This window comes from Bubalus kerabau, chromosome 1 (assembly GCF_029407905.1).
Source record: "Bubalus kerabau isolate K-KA32 ecotype Philippines breed swamp buffalo chromosome 1, PCC_UOA_SB_1v2, whole genome shotgun sequence".
In the NCBI taxonomy this organism is placed as follows: domain Eukaryota; kingdom Metazoa; phylum Chordata; class Mammalia; order Artiodactyla; family Bovidae; genus Bubalus; species Bubalus kerabau.
Window position 1 is genome coordinate 165,143,561 of NC_073624.1, and position 17,997 is coordinate 165,161,557.

The 17,997-nt window shown below is 50.6% G+C and overlaps 1 protein-coding gene across 1 annotated transcript; it reads right to left on the bottom strand.

The window, feature by feature from the left end:
* Positions 1 to 132: 132 nt before the first annotated feature.
* Positions 133 to 13,280, bottom strand: LOC129641859 (anthrax toxin receptor-like). The gene is made up of 9 exons (XM_055566444.1): positions 13,097 to 13,280; positions 12,862 to 12,941; positions 12,717 to 12,785; positions 12,297 to 12,377; positions 12,137 to 12,197; positions 4,817 to 4,912; positions 2,016 to 2,085; positions 1,374 to 1,464; positions 133 to 428 (listed from the first exon to the last, which is right to left on the bottom strand). The coding sequence occupies exons 2-9, from the start codon at positions 12,922 to 12,924 to the stop codon at positions 165 to 167; spliced, it is 795 nt and encodes a 264-aa protein (XP_055422419.1). The 5' UTR covers positions 12,925 to 12,941; positions 13,097 to 13,280; the 3' UTR covers positions 133 to 164.
* Positions 13,281 to 17,997: the final 4,717 nt, after the last annotated feature.

A 17,997-nucleotide genomic window follows, 5' to 3' on the forward strand; every position in this document is an offset into this window, starting at 1 on the left:
CCCATAGGCCACCTCTATGTGAAGGTGGAAGTGTGAGGCAGGTAGCCCCCTAGAAGCCTGACTGTCTATGCCCAGGAGGGGAGGACAGAGTTTGTGCCTTGTTTTCTGGAGCTGATGGGAACCTGCCCACAGGCAGGATCTGAAGCAGGCCCATGCTTGGTCCCTCAGGGGTTGGTGAGGGCTGGACACAGGCTGTGTAGGCAGGGCTCACTCACCCTCCTGTGGCATAGCCACCAGATGCAGCAGAACATCAGGGACAATAGGAGCAGGGCTGGGATGAGTGCGAAGAAGTAGAGCGGGTTGATGTACGGGATGACTTGTGCGGGTGGGGCGGGTGGCGCGGGTGGCATGGGCGATGTCTCTGGAGGCGGCTGGGCAGCTGCTGAGGGAGCTGGTGGGGTAGTCGTCTCTTGAGCTTGCCCCCCTGCCTACAGAAAGAACACATGGTGGAGTCCTGGCATGAACAGGCGCCTACCACTTGGATCCCACGCCAGTCCTCCCTTACCCCTTTCTGCTTGTTTACCCTACTTGAGGAAACAGATTCTAGGAGATCACAGCTGGTACCCTGTGGAGCCTGGGCCACAGATCCCTCTGCTGGCCCTGCTCAGAGGCTCTCTCCAGAGACCTGTTAAGGAAGCCCAGTCCTCCAAGGAGTGATGGCACAGGCCTCACTGCCTGAGTTGGCCGAGAGCATGGGGTATTGTGAGGATCACAGACGGCTCTGACACCCACATGGGAGAGAGGTGGGCGTGCGAGAGCAGAGGCACGGCGCCCTGAACACCCATCCATAGCCTTACTCCCCTGCCTCCTGGCTCTGCAGCCTCAGGCAAAGCTAGCTGGGTATGGCCACCACTGCTGCACCCTCCAGACCCATGTGCCTGGAACCCAGATTTGGAGGGCTTGGGGGTCCCAGAGGTCCTGGACTCTATCTCCTACTCACAGTGTCCCAACCTCTCCCACTCACCCCAGTTGGAATCCAGGATGGAGCCTTGAGGTCCCCACCACAAGGCCCAGCCCAGGGAAGGTGGCAAGGTAGGTCCAGGGTGGGCAGAGCCTCAGCATCATTTCTGGAGTCTGCTTATTGGTCCCTTCCATGTGCCTTCAATAACACTTGGTTCACAGAGAGAGCAAAGGTTTGCAAGGCTTGGACGATAAGGCATACCCCAGGTGCTCTTTTTGTAGCCCTCCTATGGCACTGCCCAAGACTGACGGGAGTTCAGCACACAGATGTAGGGTTAAGGGCTCTGAGCTACCTGCGAGATGATGCTTAGGGTGCATCAGGCTACCTGCTGGACCTGCCCGGAGTGTTGTTCCCTTCACTTGCCTCCCCAGGGTGCAGGGTGTCAGGACAGCCTTAGCTGCCAGAGCCTTACCCTGGTACTCGCACAGTCCTTGCTGGTGAGGCTGACATCACTGTTGATGAAGCTGATGCCATTGTTGAGGCTAATTTCAAGGGAGAAAGCCCTAAAGCACAGAGAGGGTAGACAGTGACAACCAGGTCAGACAGAGTTCTTGTACTTGGCTCAAGCTGTAGCTCATAATCTCTTCACTGTAATGACTTTGAACATCAGGCATTCAGGGATATCAGGGAGCAGACAGCATAGGTGGGGAGAGTTCATCCCAAAGTATTACGAGGTCATCTTCTGCAATGAAGTCTGATGAGGCAGTGAGGATCCCTGAATGAGGTCAGATGTCCTCGTGGCCATGAGCTAAGTGACCGGGGATGGTGGCATGGTGTCACCATTCCAACTCCTCTGTCAGTACAGTATGGGAGTTTAGCTCCGAAAGGCTGCCCAGAGCAAAGGTACCATCCACCTCCGGGCACATCACCTCCTGCATCCTGCTCTCCTCGGCAGAGCCAGGGTTGCAGCAGATCACTGAGCACCTCAAGGGACTGTCTACCAGGGCAGGTGTGGAGGATGCATGTTGTCTTCCTGGAGACATCACTGTGTTGCCCCAGTAGAGGTGGGTTCTCAAATTCTTTACACCTCACGGTGGCAAAATTGGGCACTTACTCATCTGGATTCTCTATCTTTATTCCTGGGCATATCATACTGGTATCTTGCACAGAGTTGGCTTTTTCATCTGAAACACAATCACGTGAGAAGAATGTCAATGGACTTATCCACCCACCCACCCACCCCTCCCCTTCTGCCTGCCCTTGGCAAGCAGAGCCACCACTCTCTGGCAGAAGCAGCTTCTCTCCTCTGCCTTTTTCTGACACCTACCATGCACCAGGCACTGTTTAGGGCTTGGACTCTGGTGTTTCATGGGAACAAGACAGGCAGAAGTCTTGCTCTCAAGGGCCTGACATTTGTGGGACTGGAGAGGGAGTCAGACAATAAAGTAACAAACAAGGGTCAAAATGAATGCCAGAGAGAAAAGCGCCACGATGTCAAAAAACCAGGGAAGGGGTGGGGAAGGGAGGGGGAGGGAGAGCTGCAAAGACTCAGTACGGCCCAAAATAAATGAATGAAATTATAATCAAACTGAAGGTTTCCCTTTACATTCCTCATTTGTTAATGTTTTTATAGCCTCCTTTTAACTTAGGGACATTTTTTTTTTAATGAACGGATGAAGAAGCACATCTCATGAAGAGCATGTCTCATGAAGAAGCATCTGTGTGACTCTCAATACTTTCTCCAATTCCACTTCAGCTTTTCTTCTGTCATTCAGAAAAATTAGATTTATTAAGCTCTCTCTGAGATGATACAGGCACTTATCTATGTTGGGATCAGGGGTAATGTTTTATTCTTTACTTTCCTGTTTTCTACCATGTAACATTGTTATAATTAGCAATTTCTAATGTATTTTTATTGTTTTTATCTTTTTTTTTTTTTTTGCCACAGGTCAGGGCTCTTCCCTAAAGAATGGTTCATTTTCACGTGAAAAACTTTTTGGACCTAACTCAACCGTCAGATTAGCTATGAACTTCAGACAGGGCGAGTCCTTCATTGGGACTGCAAATAAAAGCTAACTGCCCAGCATGGTTAGGGGAAAGGATTTGCATCTGAAGGACAGGACAGTTGGGATTACTGTGAGCAGCTTGTTCTCCATAGGCTGTTCACAATCCTGAACAGGGAGAGGGTGACGGCAGGCACTCCACAGACTGAGGGCCCAGAAAAGCGTGGCTGACTGTGAAGCAGGCTTCAGCCCAATGTTAACTGGTCAGCTAAACGCGCGCCACATCTAGAGAACTTTTTGAAACATAAAAGCTTTACATACTGGTGACAAGCAATGTAAAACTTACAGAAACCTAGGTTGATTTTTTTTCTTTTTTACGTTTCTTTATATTTTCTAAACTTTTGTCTTATGTTTTAATCAGAGGCAAACATAATTAAAAGGAAGCAAGTCAAGCCTCATCAGTGCCTCGGGGCTCCGGGCAGTAAACAGCACGGTGCAGCCGCTTCTTATCATCCTCGACTGTATGCAGCGAGGAGGTCAGTGGAGGAGCCCAGGACTGTAGGATGGCTCTCCTGGGGGAGAACCTGGTCCTGGGCCATCCCAGAGACGTGATGTCTAGAAAGGAAAGCAATACAGCCACGGACCACAGAGGAACATCTGAACACACTTCCTGAAAGATAGGTTGTGTCCCACCTTCCTCGAGAAAGGTCATCTCAGTGAGGTGGAAGGCCCAGAGGAGGCAAGAAGCAGCTTGTGACCTTGGGCATGCTCTTGAATTGACCCTGACTCTGGTTTCAGATCTATACAAGGGAGTAACAATAGGTGTCTTTTGAGAATTAATTGGGATAGTGCATGTAAGGCCCTGAGACATTAGCAAATGTGCTCAGTAAATAGTACTCCATGCAAAAATTTAGAGTCCTAATCAGTCCCCAGAAACTACAAACCATGGGAAATCTAACTCCCTGAGACCATCTACACATTTTGTGGTGTGAGCAGTTAGCAATGGAAGAACCCCGGCCATCCCATGCACCCATGGAAGAGAAGATGGCCCAGAAGTGCTGAAGGAGAGGACTTGCTCTGGGTTTACCAGATGGTCATGGAATGAGGAGTCATTGAACATAATGTATCAGATCAATGTAGCAGTGGGATAACTTGGAGACCTGAGGAGGAAGAGGAAGTCTAACTGTCCCAGGCACTCTCTGGGGGAGATCAGACCCACTTCAGTGATGAGGGCATATCTCCTGCCCCATCTGTGTGCTTCCTCAGGCCACTCGCCCATCGTGGAGGAACACCTAGGGCCTGAATATTTCCAGATAGTAGCTATGTACATGCTAGGGCTTAGTTGTGCACCTACCATACAAATGGCCCCATTGTATAGTACAGATAATAGAGACTGAGAACAGAACACTCATTAGGTCAAGATCACACATGTAAAGTGGCCCTGAGCCAGAATTCCAGGGTCCAGGCTTGGCAGTTGGCATCTGCTCTCAATACCACTCTCCTGGAGAGCTCAGTGCACCTGGCCCAAATGCAGGACCCTGGGGTGCCATCACTTCCCACCAGAAGAGTTGTGAGATTCAGGTACTTGTCTCTCAAGGGAAGTGAGGGCCAAGGGAAGTGTGGGGGGAGTGCAGCCATAAGGGCAGACCCAGCATCCCAAGGCCAGCCTCTGCAAGGGCAAGCTCTGAGCCAAGATGGTCTTGATGTGCTGGACCTGATACCTTCCAGACTGAGACGAAGTGCAAGGCGGCCAGTCTTACCAGCCAGGTGGCTCCTTCCATTGCCTATGTTGCCTCCATCCTCACAGTGTCTGCAGTGAATGGTCAGCAAAGGCTCTGATGGCTTAGCTGGCTAAGGGAATGCAGTGTGGTGTGGGAAACGCGTCACTTGGTGGCACCGAGAGGCTACTTACCAATTAGCTTGTCTTTGAATTTAAATCTACAAATAACTTCATCCTCATTCTTTGCATTATTAAAACCTTTTCCAGAAATCATCAATTCATATTCATCTGCAAGGGAGACACCCAAAGGTCTGTTATTAGGAGAGTGCTGACTTCCTTCTGATCTTACAGTTACGATGGGCCACACTATAACTGAATTCTCAAGGATTCCAATAAGGAAGCAGCTATATCTGAACCAATATATGGGCACACACTGGGTCATACCTGGCATCACAAAGGGTAAAGCTGAGGTGCCTGGGCCTTGAGCACTTGTGCCTGGGCCTCCCACTGCCGCCTTTGGTTCATCAAGCTCATTGAAGGCACCCTGTCTGCTACCCTCCATGGGGCAAACCCAGCCACAGGTTTCTGACTTTGAAGTCCCAAGGTCTTCCCTACGAGGTGCAGACAGTGTTCCTTACCAGGCCTTCCCTTACATTAATGACCCGGAAACAAGGTAATGCAGGCTGAAGACATTCCTGACCCCTGTCTGAGCTGAGCACACAAGACTATGTGCTTGTGGGCCTTTCTCACACTCAGGGGTCTGTTCCTCCTCACTGTGATTCTCTATGCCAATGGCAGGCTGGATACCCCAGAAACAGGGCCAGGACCTGGGTAAAGCAGGGCCAAGAAAGGAGGCGCTGCACAGGCGAATCACCCATGGAGGGTGAAATCCTGTCTTAGCTGTGGTTCTGAAGTCTGTAATGACTGCTCTTCACCTCATTCTTCCTGCCGCGTCATGTACCTCACACAATGCCCCCAGGGATGCACCAGGCATTTCCTTCTGTTAGGGTGGGAGACTTTGATTTGCTAAGGTGTAGTTCTGGGCCATCAGAGAAGGCAATAGCACCCCACTCCAGTCCTCTTGCCTGGAAAATCCCATGGACAGAGGAGTCTGGTAGGCTGCAGTCCATGGGGTTGTGAAGAGACTGAGTGACTTCACTTTCACTTTTCACTTTCATGCATTGGAGAAGGAAATGGCAACCCACTCCAGTGTTCTTGCCTGGAGAATCCCAGGGACGGGGGAGCCTGGTGGGCTGCCCGTCTATGTGGTCGCACAGAGTCGGACACGACTGAAACAACTTAGCAACAGGAGCAGTTCTGGGCCATAGCCCTAGCCAGGCTGCTAGCCAGGCCATAGCCCTAGTGCCAGGCTGTCCCCACTGGCACTTCCTGGCAACTGAAATACTAACGGATCCAGAGAAGGCAGCCAGTGGGCCTGGCTCCTGGGGAGTAGATCAGGATAAATGCAGGTCTTCCAGCTACAAGCCCAAGGTCAATAGCCTCTACCCTTGTTCTCCTAGTTAAGATCATTAATTGCCCAAGATCAATTAGCTTTAGGAATATTCCTCAGAAATGTCAGCACAGCTTTGGACCTAACAGTCCCCCTCCTTCAAGTCTTCCTGTAGTCCCTATCAGATCAAGGTGAAGTTTGTAAATTCTCTGTTTTGAGGAAATTAGATTCTTGGGCTGTGGGCTGAAGCTGTCCTGCTGACATGTTTTTATAGGCTTTCAAGTATTTTCAAGAAAACGGGAGTTCATGTTTAAAATCTGAACATTTTCTCTACTAATCCAGGTTCCTAGTATTCTTGGAAAATGGGAACACTTGGCATGTGTGGGTTTGTATTTCTGCACGTCAACCACTGTCTGGGGCAGAGGCCACTGCCCTCAGAAAGGGAAGCTCTCCAGTGGCAAGTGCTTGCCCCTAACACTATTGACCATCATCCTTGGCTTGGCCTTGGTCCACTCCTCTTTCTCTTGGTACTTGTCTGGTCTAAGAGGGTACCTGATGCATTGACCTGTCCTTGGAAGAGCTCGAGCAACACGGAAGCATGGAGAGAGCACTGAAGCTTTGATAAAGCACAGGGAAGGTGAACTGATTGCCTTGTGCTAAGAAATCAGTGCCTTTGTGGCCCATTCAGGGCAACCTTGAGGTCCCTTAGTGACATCCCCTCCCACGCCCAGTAGCCAACAAACCAATGCTGCTTCGGAACCCAAATCTGCCAGGTTGCTCCCCCACTGTTCCATTTCCTAAGAGCCCTGCCCACCATGGCATAAGAATCTGTATTTGTCCAGGAAGAAGCAGCTGGAACTGTGTCCTGCAAACACGCCTTTACCAGCACAACTTAGTCCAGCCTGAGCAAGGTAACTGGGCCTTAATCTCATGGAAGTATATTTCATAATTCATATTCCAGGATTATTTATTGCAAAGAATGGTTTCTTTGCAAAGCAGAACCATAAACCAATGAAACATATTTTAAGTAAAGATATAGGCAGAGAAGAGAAACTTTAGCTATTGAATATGGGGAAATCAGGCTCTAGATGAGGCAAAAAAAAAAAAAAAAAAAAAGCCAATAGAAGCTTTTCTGCCGTAAGCAAAAAGCCAAAAGGAATCAGAAACGAGCAAATAAGTGCCATGCCAAAGCTTACAACTCCTGTGTTCATCCAAATGTTGTTTCCCACTAATGGGCACCTACTGCACACCAATCTTTACACTTTCTCCCTTAAATCTCCCAACAGCCCCATGAACTTAGGCATGAGCTAGGCAAGATTTACCACTCAATTTTACGCAGAGGGCAACTGTGACTTAGAAAAGGGCAGGTCACTTCCTCCGGCCCAAGGCAGGTACAGGGACGTGACCCCAAGTGCCCAATTCAGGACACATTTACATCACGTCTGCTCCTGTCTTAATTCCAAACATCCATCACTCTGCTCTCTAGGGACATGCCCTTTCTGACCTGAGTCTTCAGCTCACAGGGCTCTGAGTTGAAACCAGAAAGCCCCAATAGAGGACCTGGCTGACCCAGCCGCATGGTGAAGATTGGGCCCAGCCTCCTCCATGTGGGTGACTGGAGGGAGGGCAGCAGCGGAGGGTGGGGCCGGACGACAGCCCAGAGCACAGACCACACTGGCTTCCTCAGGGGCAGTGCACGCTGCCCTCTGCCTGGGTGCCTTCTTCCTGCTTGGTTCTCCTGCTGCCTCCAGCTCCGCTCAGGTGCTGCTTCACCTCTGCAGTGGAGCCCCTCTCTCCCAGGCAGTGCTGCTCTCAAAGACGGGCTGCTGAACTCTGGCAAGTCTCCAAAGTGGAAGGCAGGGTGGTGGTTTCAATATTTCAGCAAGAGAGACTTCCAGGTAAAGGACTTTTGCTTTGCCCAGAAAGCTGTCCCTCTTGCTTTCCAAATTCCTCTCCTCATACCCCAATTCCTCCAACAGTATCAACCACAGGAAGAAAATAAAGTCACAGGGAGGACTGAAATTGGCTTCCAGGGCTGTATTTACTGCACATCCCACATGGGTCCACTGCCTACAAACCCTCAGGCCCTGGAAGGGAGATTGAGTCTTTCTGGAACAGAGAACTTTCTCTCTGGAAGAAAAGTTGTACATCAAGTCGTTTGGGAGCTCTAGAGAGAGGAGCTGATGAGGCAGGCTTGTCTGAGAAGGCTGGTGTAGCTGAGCTTGAAGAGGGCGTCTAAGCTGCTTGGGACTGACAGGGGCGCACAGGTGGAAGTGGCTGGCCCTGGGGAGAGGAGGCGGGGGCACCACGTGCGGTGTGGCACAGCCACTTTGAGAGAGACTGGACATTGCCAACCATGAGCTGGGCTTCCCCTTAAGGCAGTAGTTGTACTTTGGTCTTGATTGCAGGGAATTCCTTACCCAAGCTCACAGAGAGGTAAGCATCAGAATGGTCCTACAGTATGACTTTTAACATCAACCTGTTAGGAACAGTCTGAATATTGTCTCCCCAAGACCAGTGAAATGAATTGGTCCATCCATACAATGGCATATTATGTAGAAGGTTGGAGAATACTCTGTACTGCATGATCCTATTGATATAAAATCTCTCTGTAAAGTATGTTTAGATAGGAATTTCCATATCAAAGTTGAACTCCGTGGTTGTTAATTGGGGAGACCATGGGATGGGACAAGGGGGGACCTTATCATGGTGGAGGGACAGCCTCTACCCAGGCTGGTTGCAGGGGTATCCCACACTGTTCTGCACAATGTGCCCTGCCTTCACCCCTGCCCGACGCAGCCTGCCCCACCCACCCTCACAGAGGGCCTCCAGCCCCAGTGCGGAGCTGGACAGCAGACCTCAGAGGGAAGCCCCGCTCTGCCCGTGTCCTACTGCGGCCTCCACCGGGCCCCACCTGCTGGGCTTCTTGCAGACACTCGCTCTGGTCTGGTCACATACAGGAAAATGAGCCATGAATAAAGCCTGAATAAACCTGCCTGCCTGGGTTTATTTGGGCTTTATTTATGGGTCAAGCCTGAATAAACCCAGCAACACACAGGAGGAATGAATCCCCAAACCATAGTGCCCAGTGCCGCAGGCCAAACCTCTCACTCATCCTTTGTGAGTCACGGGAGAGAAGTTCTAAAGCAGCAAAATAGCCTGTGGAGGAAGAAATCAGAGAGCAGCTGCCTCCAGGGGATGGGGGCAGGGATTGCCTGGGAGGAGAGCTGAGGCCACATTCTGGGGACAACTCTGATGTTCTGAGCCTTCAGTGCGCATTTTTCAGAACTCATCAAATGATACGCTGAAGTCTGCTGCGTTTGAAAAAACAGAACAAAACAAAACTCAATGAAAAGTGTTCCGCAGGTAAAGATATGCAGAATAAAGGGTTTGTGGGTGTGGTAGTCTGATCAGTATAAGTTATTTTGAAATGCATCAAGAAATAAGATGGATTGATGAAGAGAGAGAGATAAGAAAGAGAGAGGAGTTAGATAAATATGTGACCAGGGATATATGGTTAGATATTAATTGCAAATCCAGTGGAGAGAGGAATGTTCATTATACGTTCATTTCCATTTTTGCTATGTGTTTGAAATCTTCTGTAATAAAGCATTGGAATAAAAACAATGAAGTGGATGATAAAAAAATATATAATGCTGTAGACACAGCGAAGCAGAACTATGAGAGACCAAGGGCTGTGAGAAGCCTGGGGGCCCAGCTGACCAGGAAAGGCTGCGGATTGAGGGGCTCTGAGAGTGAAGTCTCAAGGGCTGGGTGGGCTGGACACTGCAAAGCTGGCCAAAGTTTTGCAGGAAACCCAATACCCCCATCCCCAGCCTCTGCAGCAGATGGGCAGACTTGGAGTAGAGGCTGGACATTGAAAGGCCCAGTTGTCTGGCTTGGGGGCCTCACCCTCCAGAAGGTTACAGAAGTAGCCTTCTCTGCCCTTCGGGTCCTATGTAGGGGATGGGCTGGAGCAAAGGCCTAGGGGCAGGGAGGCCAGCAGAAGCCTCTGCCTATTCCTAGAGGCAGCCCAAGGTGCTGAAGCAGCTGCATGCCTCATGCTCACACCCTCCTGGCTTTCCCTCACTAGGGTCACTGACTTATTCAGAATGACAGCTTCTACTTTATCTGGGGTCCAGGTTTCTGCCTTGAGCTTTCCCTCCCAGTGACAGGCATGCTGTGCGGCAGCTTTTGACAAGATGACACCAATTGTAAAGGTCAGAGCAGCACCGCTGGGCCTCACTGGCCGAGGGTGTGCAGCAGGCACCTGTCAGCCCAGCTAGGCCACCACCGGGCGTGAATGACCACAGGCATCCTCCCCTGAGGGCTGCAGGCCCGTGTGTGTCCTGGGGACATGATCAGAGAATAGAAGCTCTCAGGTTGCTTGCAAGCTGGGATGTGCAAGGAAAGACCCTGCACGTGTGTGGGGTCTCCTTCCATGGCCACACCTTGCACAGGTCACAGGGTCAGAGACAGGAGGGGCCAGAGAGCTTCCACCCACAGAGGGCTCAGCTGGAGATGCTTTCACCCTGGGTGTTCTTTAACCACTTCCCTCCCCAACCTGAGCTCAGCAGAGAGGTAGGGGAAGAACCAGGGGTCAGTGATGGAAGTCTTAGCATCAGCACCTGTAGGTGAGGGCCACCAGCTTCTAGATCCCGTGCCCGTCACCATGAATTCCACTGATTCTATGTCCCACTGCAGATCTGACAGAAGGTATTGTTATTCCTACTTCTTGGAGATGAAATTGGAGTTGGTAGATATTCAGCAAGTTGCCTCGGTTTCATGTCCTTGAGCAGCAGAGACTGGATGTGAACGCTGCTCTGTCTGACCCCACAGCCTATCGCACCGTAGTCTTGCAGTTCCGAGGACCACAGCCAGGACCAGCTTCCTGGCTATGCATCCAGCTGCATCCAACTGGATGCTGTTACTGGGAGTGTGTGCTTATCCATCTACCTCAGCTCTACAAGTCCCAGCAATGTGGATGCTTGAGCTGGCACACACAGAGCTCAGTTCAGAGAGAGAGCTTCTATCAGCAATGCGCTACACAGGATCCTCCCCAATCTGATGCAGGGACCATCCTAGGGGAGGGACGGCACCCTCATCAGGTTTCAGATCTCAGGGAGAGGCCGTCCCCACTGAACCCCTGGGTGTAATGGTAGCTGTGAATATTTTTTGGATGCCCTTGTCAGGATCTGTTACTAGAATGACATTGACCATGAACTATGTCCAATTCTTTTCTTCATCCACTGAAATAATCATGTTTTTCTTCATTTTTCTGATGAGGAAAATCACATTGATTATTTTATATATTGAATCAGGTTGGCATTTCAGGGGTGAACCCTAATTAGTCTTGATGCGTTGTCCTTTTTTATGTTGTTGGCTTCTGTTTGTTAGTGTTTTGTTGAGGGTTTTTAAAATAAAGTTTTTCTTATTTCTTAGTTAAATTTCAAGTTTTGAGCTAAAAAAATATGTACGCTTGTAATCAGTTAGCAATATTTTTGTGTCAGGTCATTTTGTGGCATACATTAAACATACAGAGCTGTTTGTCAATTACATCCTAATAAAGCTAGAAAGTGAAAGCAAAAGTCGCTTCGTCATGTCCGACTCTTTGCGACCCCATGGACTATGCAGTCCATGGAATTCTCCAGGCCAGAATACTGGAGTGGGTAGCTGTTCCCTTCTCCAGGGGATCTTCCCAACCCAGGGATTGAACCCAGGAACCCCGCATTGCAGGTGGATTCTTTACTAGCTGAGCCACCAAGGAAGCCCAATAGCTGGAAAAAAGAAGTAGTTGTGCAAACACACACACACACCACAACCCCCACATACACACCTCACACACATTCTCTTATAGGCCCGGTGTAGTCATATGCCCCCAAACTTCTGTGCAATCACCCCACACACTCAGACACCACACTCACACATACAACTCACACTACACACACAACCATATATACTGAAACCATGTGCTCAGAGCACACCCACAATGCACACTGGACATGCTAAGAACTCACACAAACACACACCACTGTATTTACTATAGCAACTCCAGCTCTTACCTCCTACACAGATATCGGAAGGCTCCACAGAAGTAATTTCAATACAGGACTTAGTTTCGAGCTAAAATAGGAAGATGAGGGACAGGAGCAGGGGATGTGAATGGCAGGAACTTGTCGAGAACCCACCTCTTCCCGCTTCTCAAGTCCAGCCCTCACTCACTGGATCAACGATGTCTTTAAGAGCCTTGAATCCTTGGTTCACTGCAAACACGTGATATGGGCTGTCTGCAATTTCTATTAACTACAGTGGAGAGGAGAGGGTTGGCACACAGCCAGAGGCTGAAAACACAATAGATCCTATCCCAGGAAACGGACTCTTGCCTGCTGCCGTGTCGGATTCCAAGGGCCACTCTCTGGCATCTATCAGCAGCCCCCCCTCAGGAAGTGGAAAGCTCCTCCACCCACACCTCTGGTGTGCAGGTTAACACAACACTTGCTGTTCACATGCCATGACTACCTGCTGTCCAAACACTTGGACTGGGGTAAAGGGACATCCACTGGGTGATGCTGGGACAGCTGTCTCTGAACGCTTTCACCAGCTGGGCTCAAAAGTGGCACGTGGTTCCCCGTTCAGAATTACCTGATGCTCCTCAAAGTTTTTTACACCCACGCAGTATACTGTCGCTCCCATTTGCCGAGCCTTGTCAGCCTACGAGAAAAAAAGCGTTGAGTATAATTCGTCAAACAAGTGGAACCCAAAGCTGGTGACGATGGTCTGGACTCACTTCTTTTACAGTTTCTTTTAGTGTCTGTTCCTCCAGAGTTCCATCAGTCAGACAGATAATCATGGAATGAACCTTGTTTTCTGCAGGAAAGATTGGGAGTTGCCTTGTGAGCAAGGCACCTGGAAGGACCTGCCTCAGGCTGCCAGGCCCACAGTGCCGCTCCCGCACCTCCTCCTGGGGAGAGGCCACCCTGACCCCAGAACTGCCACCCAGAGCACCCCGAAAGAGAAGGCACCTTAGCCCAGGACCCACGTGACAGGTGAGGAGCCTGAGCCTGGCTCAGAACACTTCCTAGTGGACTCCCACTAGGGCAAGGTGGCACAGCCTTTATCCTGAATGGCAACTGCAGCTACTTCCCTGACAAGGACAAGCCTCTCAGCTGAGCTCAGGGAGGAGCAGCCAGACCGACTGCCAGAGGCTTGGGCAGTGGCCCCGCCCAGCTCCCTGCCTTCCCAGCAGCCTGCGCTTCCTTCCTGATGAGGCCGCAGCCCTACAGTCTACATGCCGGTGGTTCTGGGCCGACACAGCCTTTCCCACTGTTGGAAACATGGTCACAGGATGAGAGTCAACCACAGGGGAGAGGCTGAAGGGAGGAGGGGGAAAGCCAGGACCGTGGTGGACAGAGTGTGGGCAGGCAGGGGGCACCAAGGTCTCTGCTCCCCAAACTGAACTCTGTCTCCTCACTGTCCCTGGAATTTCTCTTTTCTTTTTCATGCAGCTCAACTATAGGTCAAGCACTTGATATCTAGTAAGAACCAGGAATGTAATAGATGACCCCATGTGGTTCTCAGGAATATCCCTGGGGGAGCTTTTCATCGTCATCGCAGGGAGGAGGAACCTGCAGCACAGAGAGGGCAAGGAGCTCGCTCCAAGAGTCAGCACCAGAAGCTGGCCGAGGAGGGTGTGCACCAGCCCACGCTGAGGCCCGGGCCTGACTCTGTCCCCCCTGAGCATAGTGACGTCAGCCGGCAGCTTACCTCCTGAATGAGCTTGTTCAATTTGCTCAATTGCCTGCAACAAATTGAAGGAAAGTTGGGGGAGGTGAGAAGTGAGAAGACCCTATAATTCTTTAAGAATGTGATAAAGCAGAATAAATTCTCAGGGCTATAGGATCTGTACCTTTTTAAATCCTTCCTGCATGTATGTGTCTCCTGTAGGCACTATGTTCTGAAGTCTGATAAGACCATCATGAACTTCATTTCTGAAAAAAGTCAGGCAAGGGGATTGAGGAGGAATGAAGGTTGACTGTTAGAAAATAGACCAGCTGCCCGGTGCCATTCTGCTCTGTGGCACCTTCCTGGACCAGAGAACACAGTGGCCCTGTTGTGACCCTTTTGTCCATGTCTTACCCTGACAGGACTAACCCTAATGCTTCTTTGTCCATCACCCAGTGAGCATGGAGGATGCTGCTTTTCTGTCCCATAAGTAGGACCTGGCTTTCGATGTGCTCATCCCTGTCTCAGCAGGCAGACCTCAGGGGACTCAGCAAGTGGTGAGTCCGTGGTGAGAGGGGAGCACCCATGGATGAAGCACCTGTGGATCCAGCATCCCCAACATGACTGGAGGTACTTTTGGCACCTAAGGGGCCTCTGGTGAGGGCACATTATCCTCCAACAAGCAAGGCTGAGTTTGGAGAAGTCACTCTGCTGATAACTCTGCCCTGCCCCCTCATTCTCTCCCACAGGCCCCCTGTAATAGACTTGGTCCTTCCAAACCACTTCCCTCACTGGATCGGTGCTAAAGGAAGTAGTCAAGCTGCTCCATTAGAGTCTAGGGCTCCTGGGCTTCACGTGCTCTTGAAGGAATAGATGGTAAATGGGGAAGAGGCCCAAGAAGTGTCCATCTGGGCTGAAGAGCAGTGACCCCAGGCTGCCACAGGGATCTCTGTTGGCCTCTGTTACAGCAGATATTGGGGGATGGGACTGGGACACGCCAGGGGGTGGGGCTTAGGTTCAAGCTTACCCGGTGTGATGGCTGAGCCCTCACAGCAAGTCTTAGAGAATGTGGTGCCTGAAGGGTGGCTCTTGCCTCAGGCAGAAGGGATTCTGCCATAAGCTGAGAACCAAGAGCCCCTGATCCTGCCCTACTTGACCCAGCATGGGAACTGAGGAGGCCTGTGACCAGGGCCAGTGGAGGCCAAACAAGGCCCTGCCCACCCATGCAAAAAAACAAAAGACCCTACCCTCTTCCTGTCACTTTTGGGAAGATTTGTTTTTGTTGACAGCATCTCAAATGTGCTGGAACCCTCAGCTGTCCCTAGCTTCCAGCCCAGGACTGAGCTTATCCAGATTTCACTCTGGCCTTTTTCTTGGCTGCCCTGCCACCCCATCCTTATTCCCAGCTCCATGCATGGAGAGAATACTAGCCTGCTTATGCCCTCATGAAGTCCACTTCTTACAACTCTACCCCATTTCCCACCCTCCTCATTCTCACTCCTCTTCTGACACTTTCCCTTGAGGGAGACATTTTCATCTCCATTCTCCAGAGAGGACTGGGAACCCCTCAGGAGACTCCCTCACAGCTCCCTTGGTTCAAGTTCTGAACTCTTGGTTAGAGGAGTCAGCGGTCCTCCTCTCCCCCACGGACAGCTCCTCTACCAGAGGCCCCCAGCTCTCTTTCTGCCACCAGCCTGACAGCTCCCCACTCACTCGCTTTCTTCCACCTCACACTCACTCAGTCTCTCTCTGTAGGCCACAGGGATGCACAAAACCATGCCTTCCCCAGAGCACTGAACAGAAAACCCAGTCCCTGTTTCTTCTGGGATCCAGGCCTGGGGAGAGCTGTCTCCATGCACTGGCACCCCCCCACACTCTGGGTTTCAGTCATTTGCATCATGAGCATCTTAAGCTCCTGATTACTCATGAGCTCTATATCTTCCATCTCCAAACCTTTGGGCACACCTAGGATGCTGCTGTGTCATGCTTTCTTCCCACACCCAGCCCAGCCTGGTACTCAGAACCACACTCATGGGCTCCCTTGTCTCAGATCCACCAAGGGGTCAATCCACGGAAGCTCTAGCACTTCATCACACCCATCCCTGCTGCCTGGTTCTGACTCTGCCTCTCTTCTTCCCCCAGTCGGCCCAGAGCAGAGACTGGCACACAGGACAGGTGCCAACACAGGCCAGTGTTCACAGAGGGCCCGCATCTGCTCCTCCAGGTCCCAGGAGTCCTCACAGTGAGCCAGTTCTAAGAAACGAGAAGAGGGCTGAGAGGACAGCACAGGTGGAGAGCAGGGTTTGGGGAAGTGGAGATGGTCGAGCAGCACAGGGGACGCCGGTGCCAGCACAGTCAGGGCTTGGTAGGAACCAGGGAGCTGGGGCTGTGGTCAGGGTGAGCACTCAGCGGAGCCCAGGCTGGCCCAGTCTGCACCCAGTGGAAACCCTCAGCTCCTAGGAGTCTCCCTGGACCTCATTCAGCAGGCCTGCCTTGGGAGATTAAAGCAGCACTTACCTGTCTGAAGTAAGCTGCATGACGGTGTGACCCTCTGTGGAGAAGGTGATGAAGGACATCCGCAGGTTAGGGCTGGGGAGGAAGCGCGTGCTCGTGAGAAGCCCTATGTGGCACAGGCTCACAATGAAGCCGGTGTGCTGCCAGGAAGGAGGCCACGCCAGCTTCCTTTTCCCCGCCCCAGCGCTTCTGCTTTTGGGTTCATTTCCTAAACCTGGAAGTTTCTCTAACTTTAATGAAGGGTTGTAGGTATCCTAGTGAAGGAAGCCTGTGGAGACATGCTGCCTTCTTGGAAGAATGTACCAGGATGGCATCCTGATCCAACCTTATACCCCTCACCCCTCTAAAGTGTCTTTCTCCCTTAAACACACACACACACACACACACACACACACACACACACACGTGTACACGCACACTGCATACATCAGATACCTATGTATTCTTTCAGGAGGGCCTCCTAACTGGTTTCTCTTCTTCTATAAAATTCTTTGTACCTTTACTCCTCTTCCCTCCTTTACATCCTTCTCTGCTTTATTCCCACTCATCTCAGAGAAATCATTCTCCTTCTTAGCAGCTAGTCATATACATCCCTCCATTTCCTTTCCCTGGACTCTGTCTTTTGGTCCATTGACACTTATCATCGTTTAGGTAAGTTGCTATAGTATGTTCTTAGATAAACTCCCTACTGCTCCTGGGTCTTGTTTCAACACTTTTTACTCACAATATCAGACTTTCCTTTTTGGTACATAACCATGATCATGTCAGACTCCTGCCCAAGAATCATCTGTAGACCCCTATTTTTTACAGCAGGAAATCCAAGTCCCTTGGCCTGGCATTATGTGTCCTGAAGGCTTTGGTCCAAATCTGTCCTGTGCAGCCTCAGCTCTCAACCTTCTTCTGCATTAACCCTACTCTCCAGCTGAACAGACCACTCACTGCACAAGAAGTCTCCTTAATAGTTTCTGTTACTCTCCCTTCCCCATCCTTCAAGACCTAGTTCAAAATTCCACATCCTCTAGGAAACCATCCTTGACTTTTTCCCTAAGAATTCTTGCTTTTCCCTTTAATTTGCCTTATAAGACTTCTGCCTTTTTCTTTTGGCTCTTGACACCATTTAACCTGGGGTTCAGTTATCACGTTACAGGTTTGCCTGTTTCCTCATCTATAAGGTCCTTCCGGGTAGACTGTGTCCCCTACAATTATGACCTACCTTCCAAGTAGGAGGCAAGAAAACTGCTGAGACCCAATGGAATCTGCTTGACCTGTTCTTTTCTGCTTCAGAACATGCCCCTGGGCTCTGTGCTCCTGACTCTAGGGGCTCCCATTCCCACTGAGTCTAAACAGCTATGTACTCTGCCTGTTGGGAAAACACCCTGCAATTTGGAGAAGCCATACTTTTCAAATTTCTTGACCAAATCCTCCACAAAGGAATAAATGTTCATCCAATTGTTGTTCACACTGCCTGACCTGAAAATGAAGAAGACTTGAGTTAGAGGGATGAGGTGCATCCATTATGTAGGCAGAATTTCTGCCTTCTCTGTTTCCAGTAGACCCTTTAGCAACTCCTTCCTCCCACTGCACGTGGCTGAAGGCTGCTACACACCCTCAGCAATCTCAGTGGGTCATCCTGGTGGGGAATTCATAAGTTTTGAGTGTGGGAAGGGTGACCAATCAGACCTGTGTG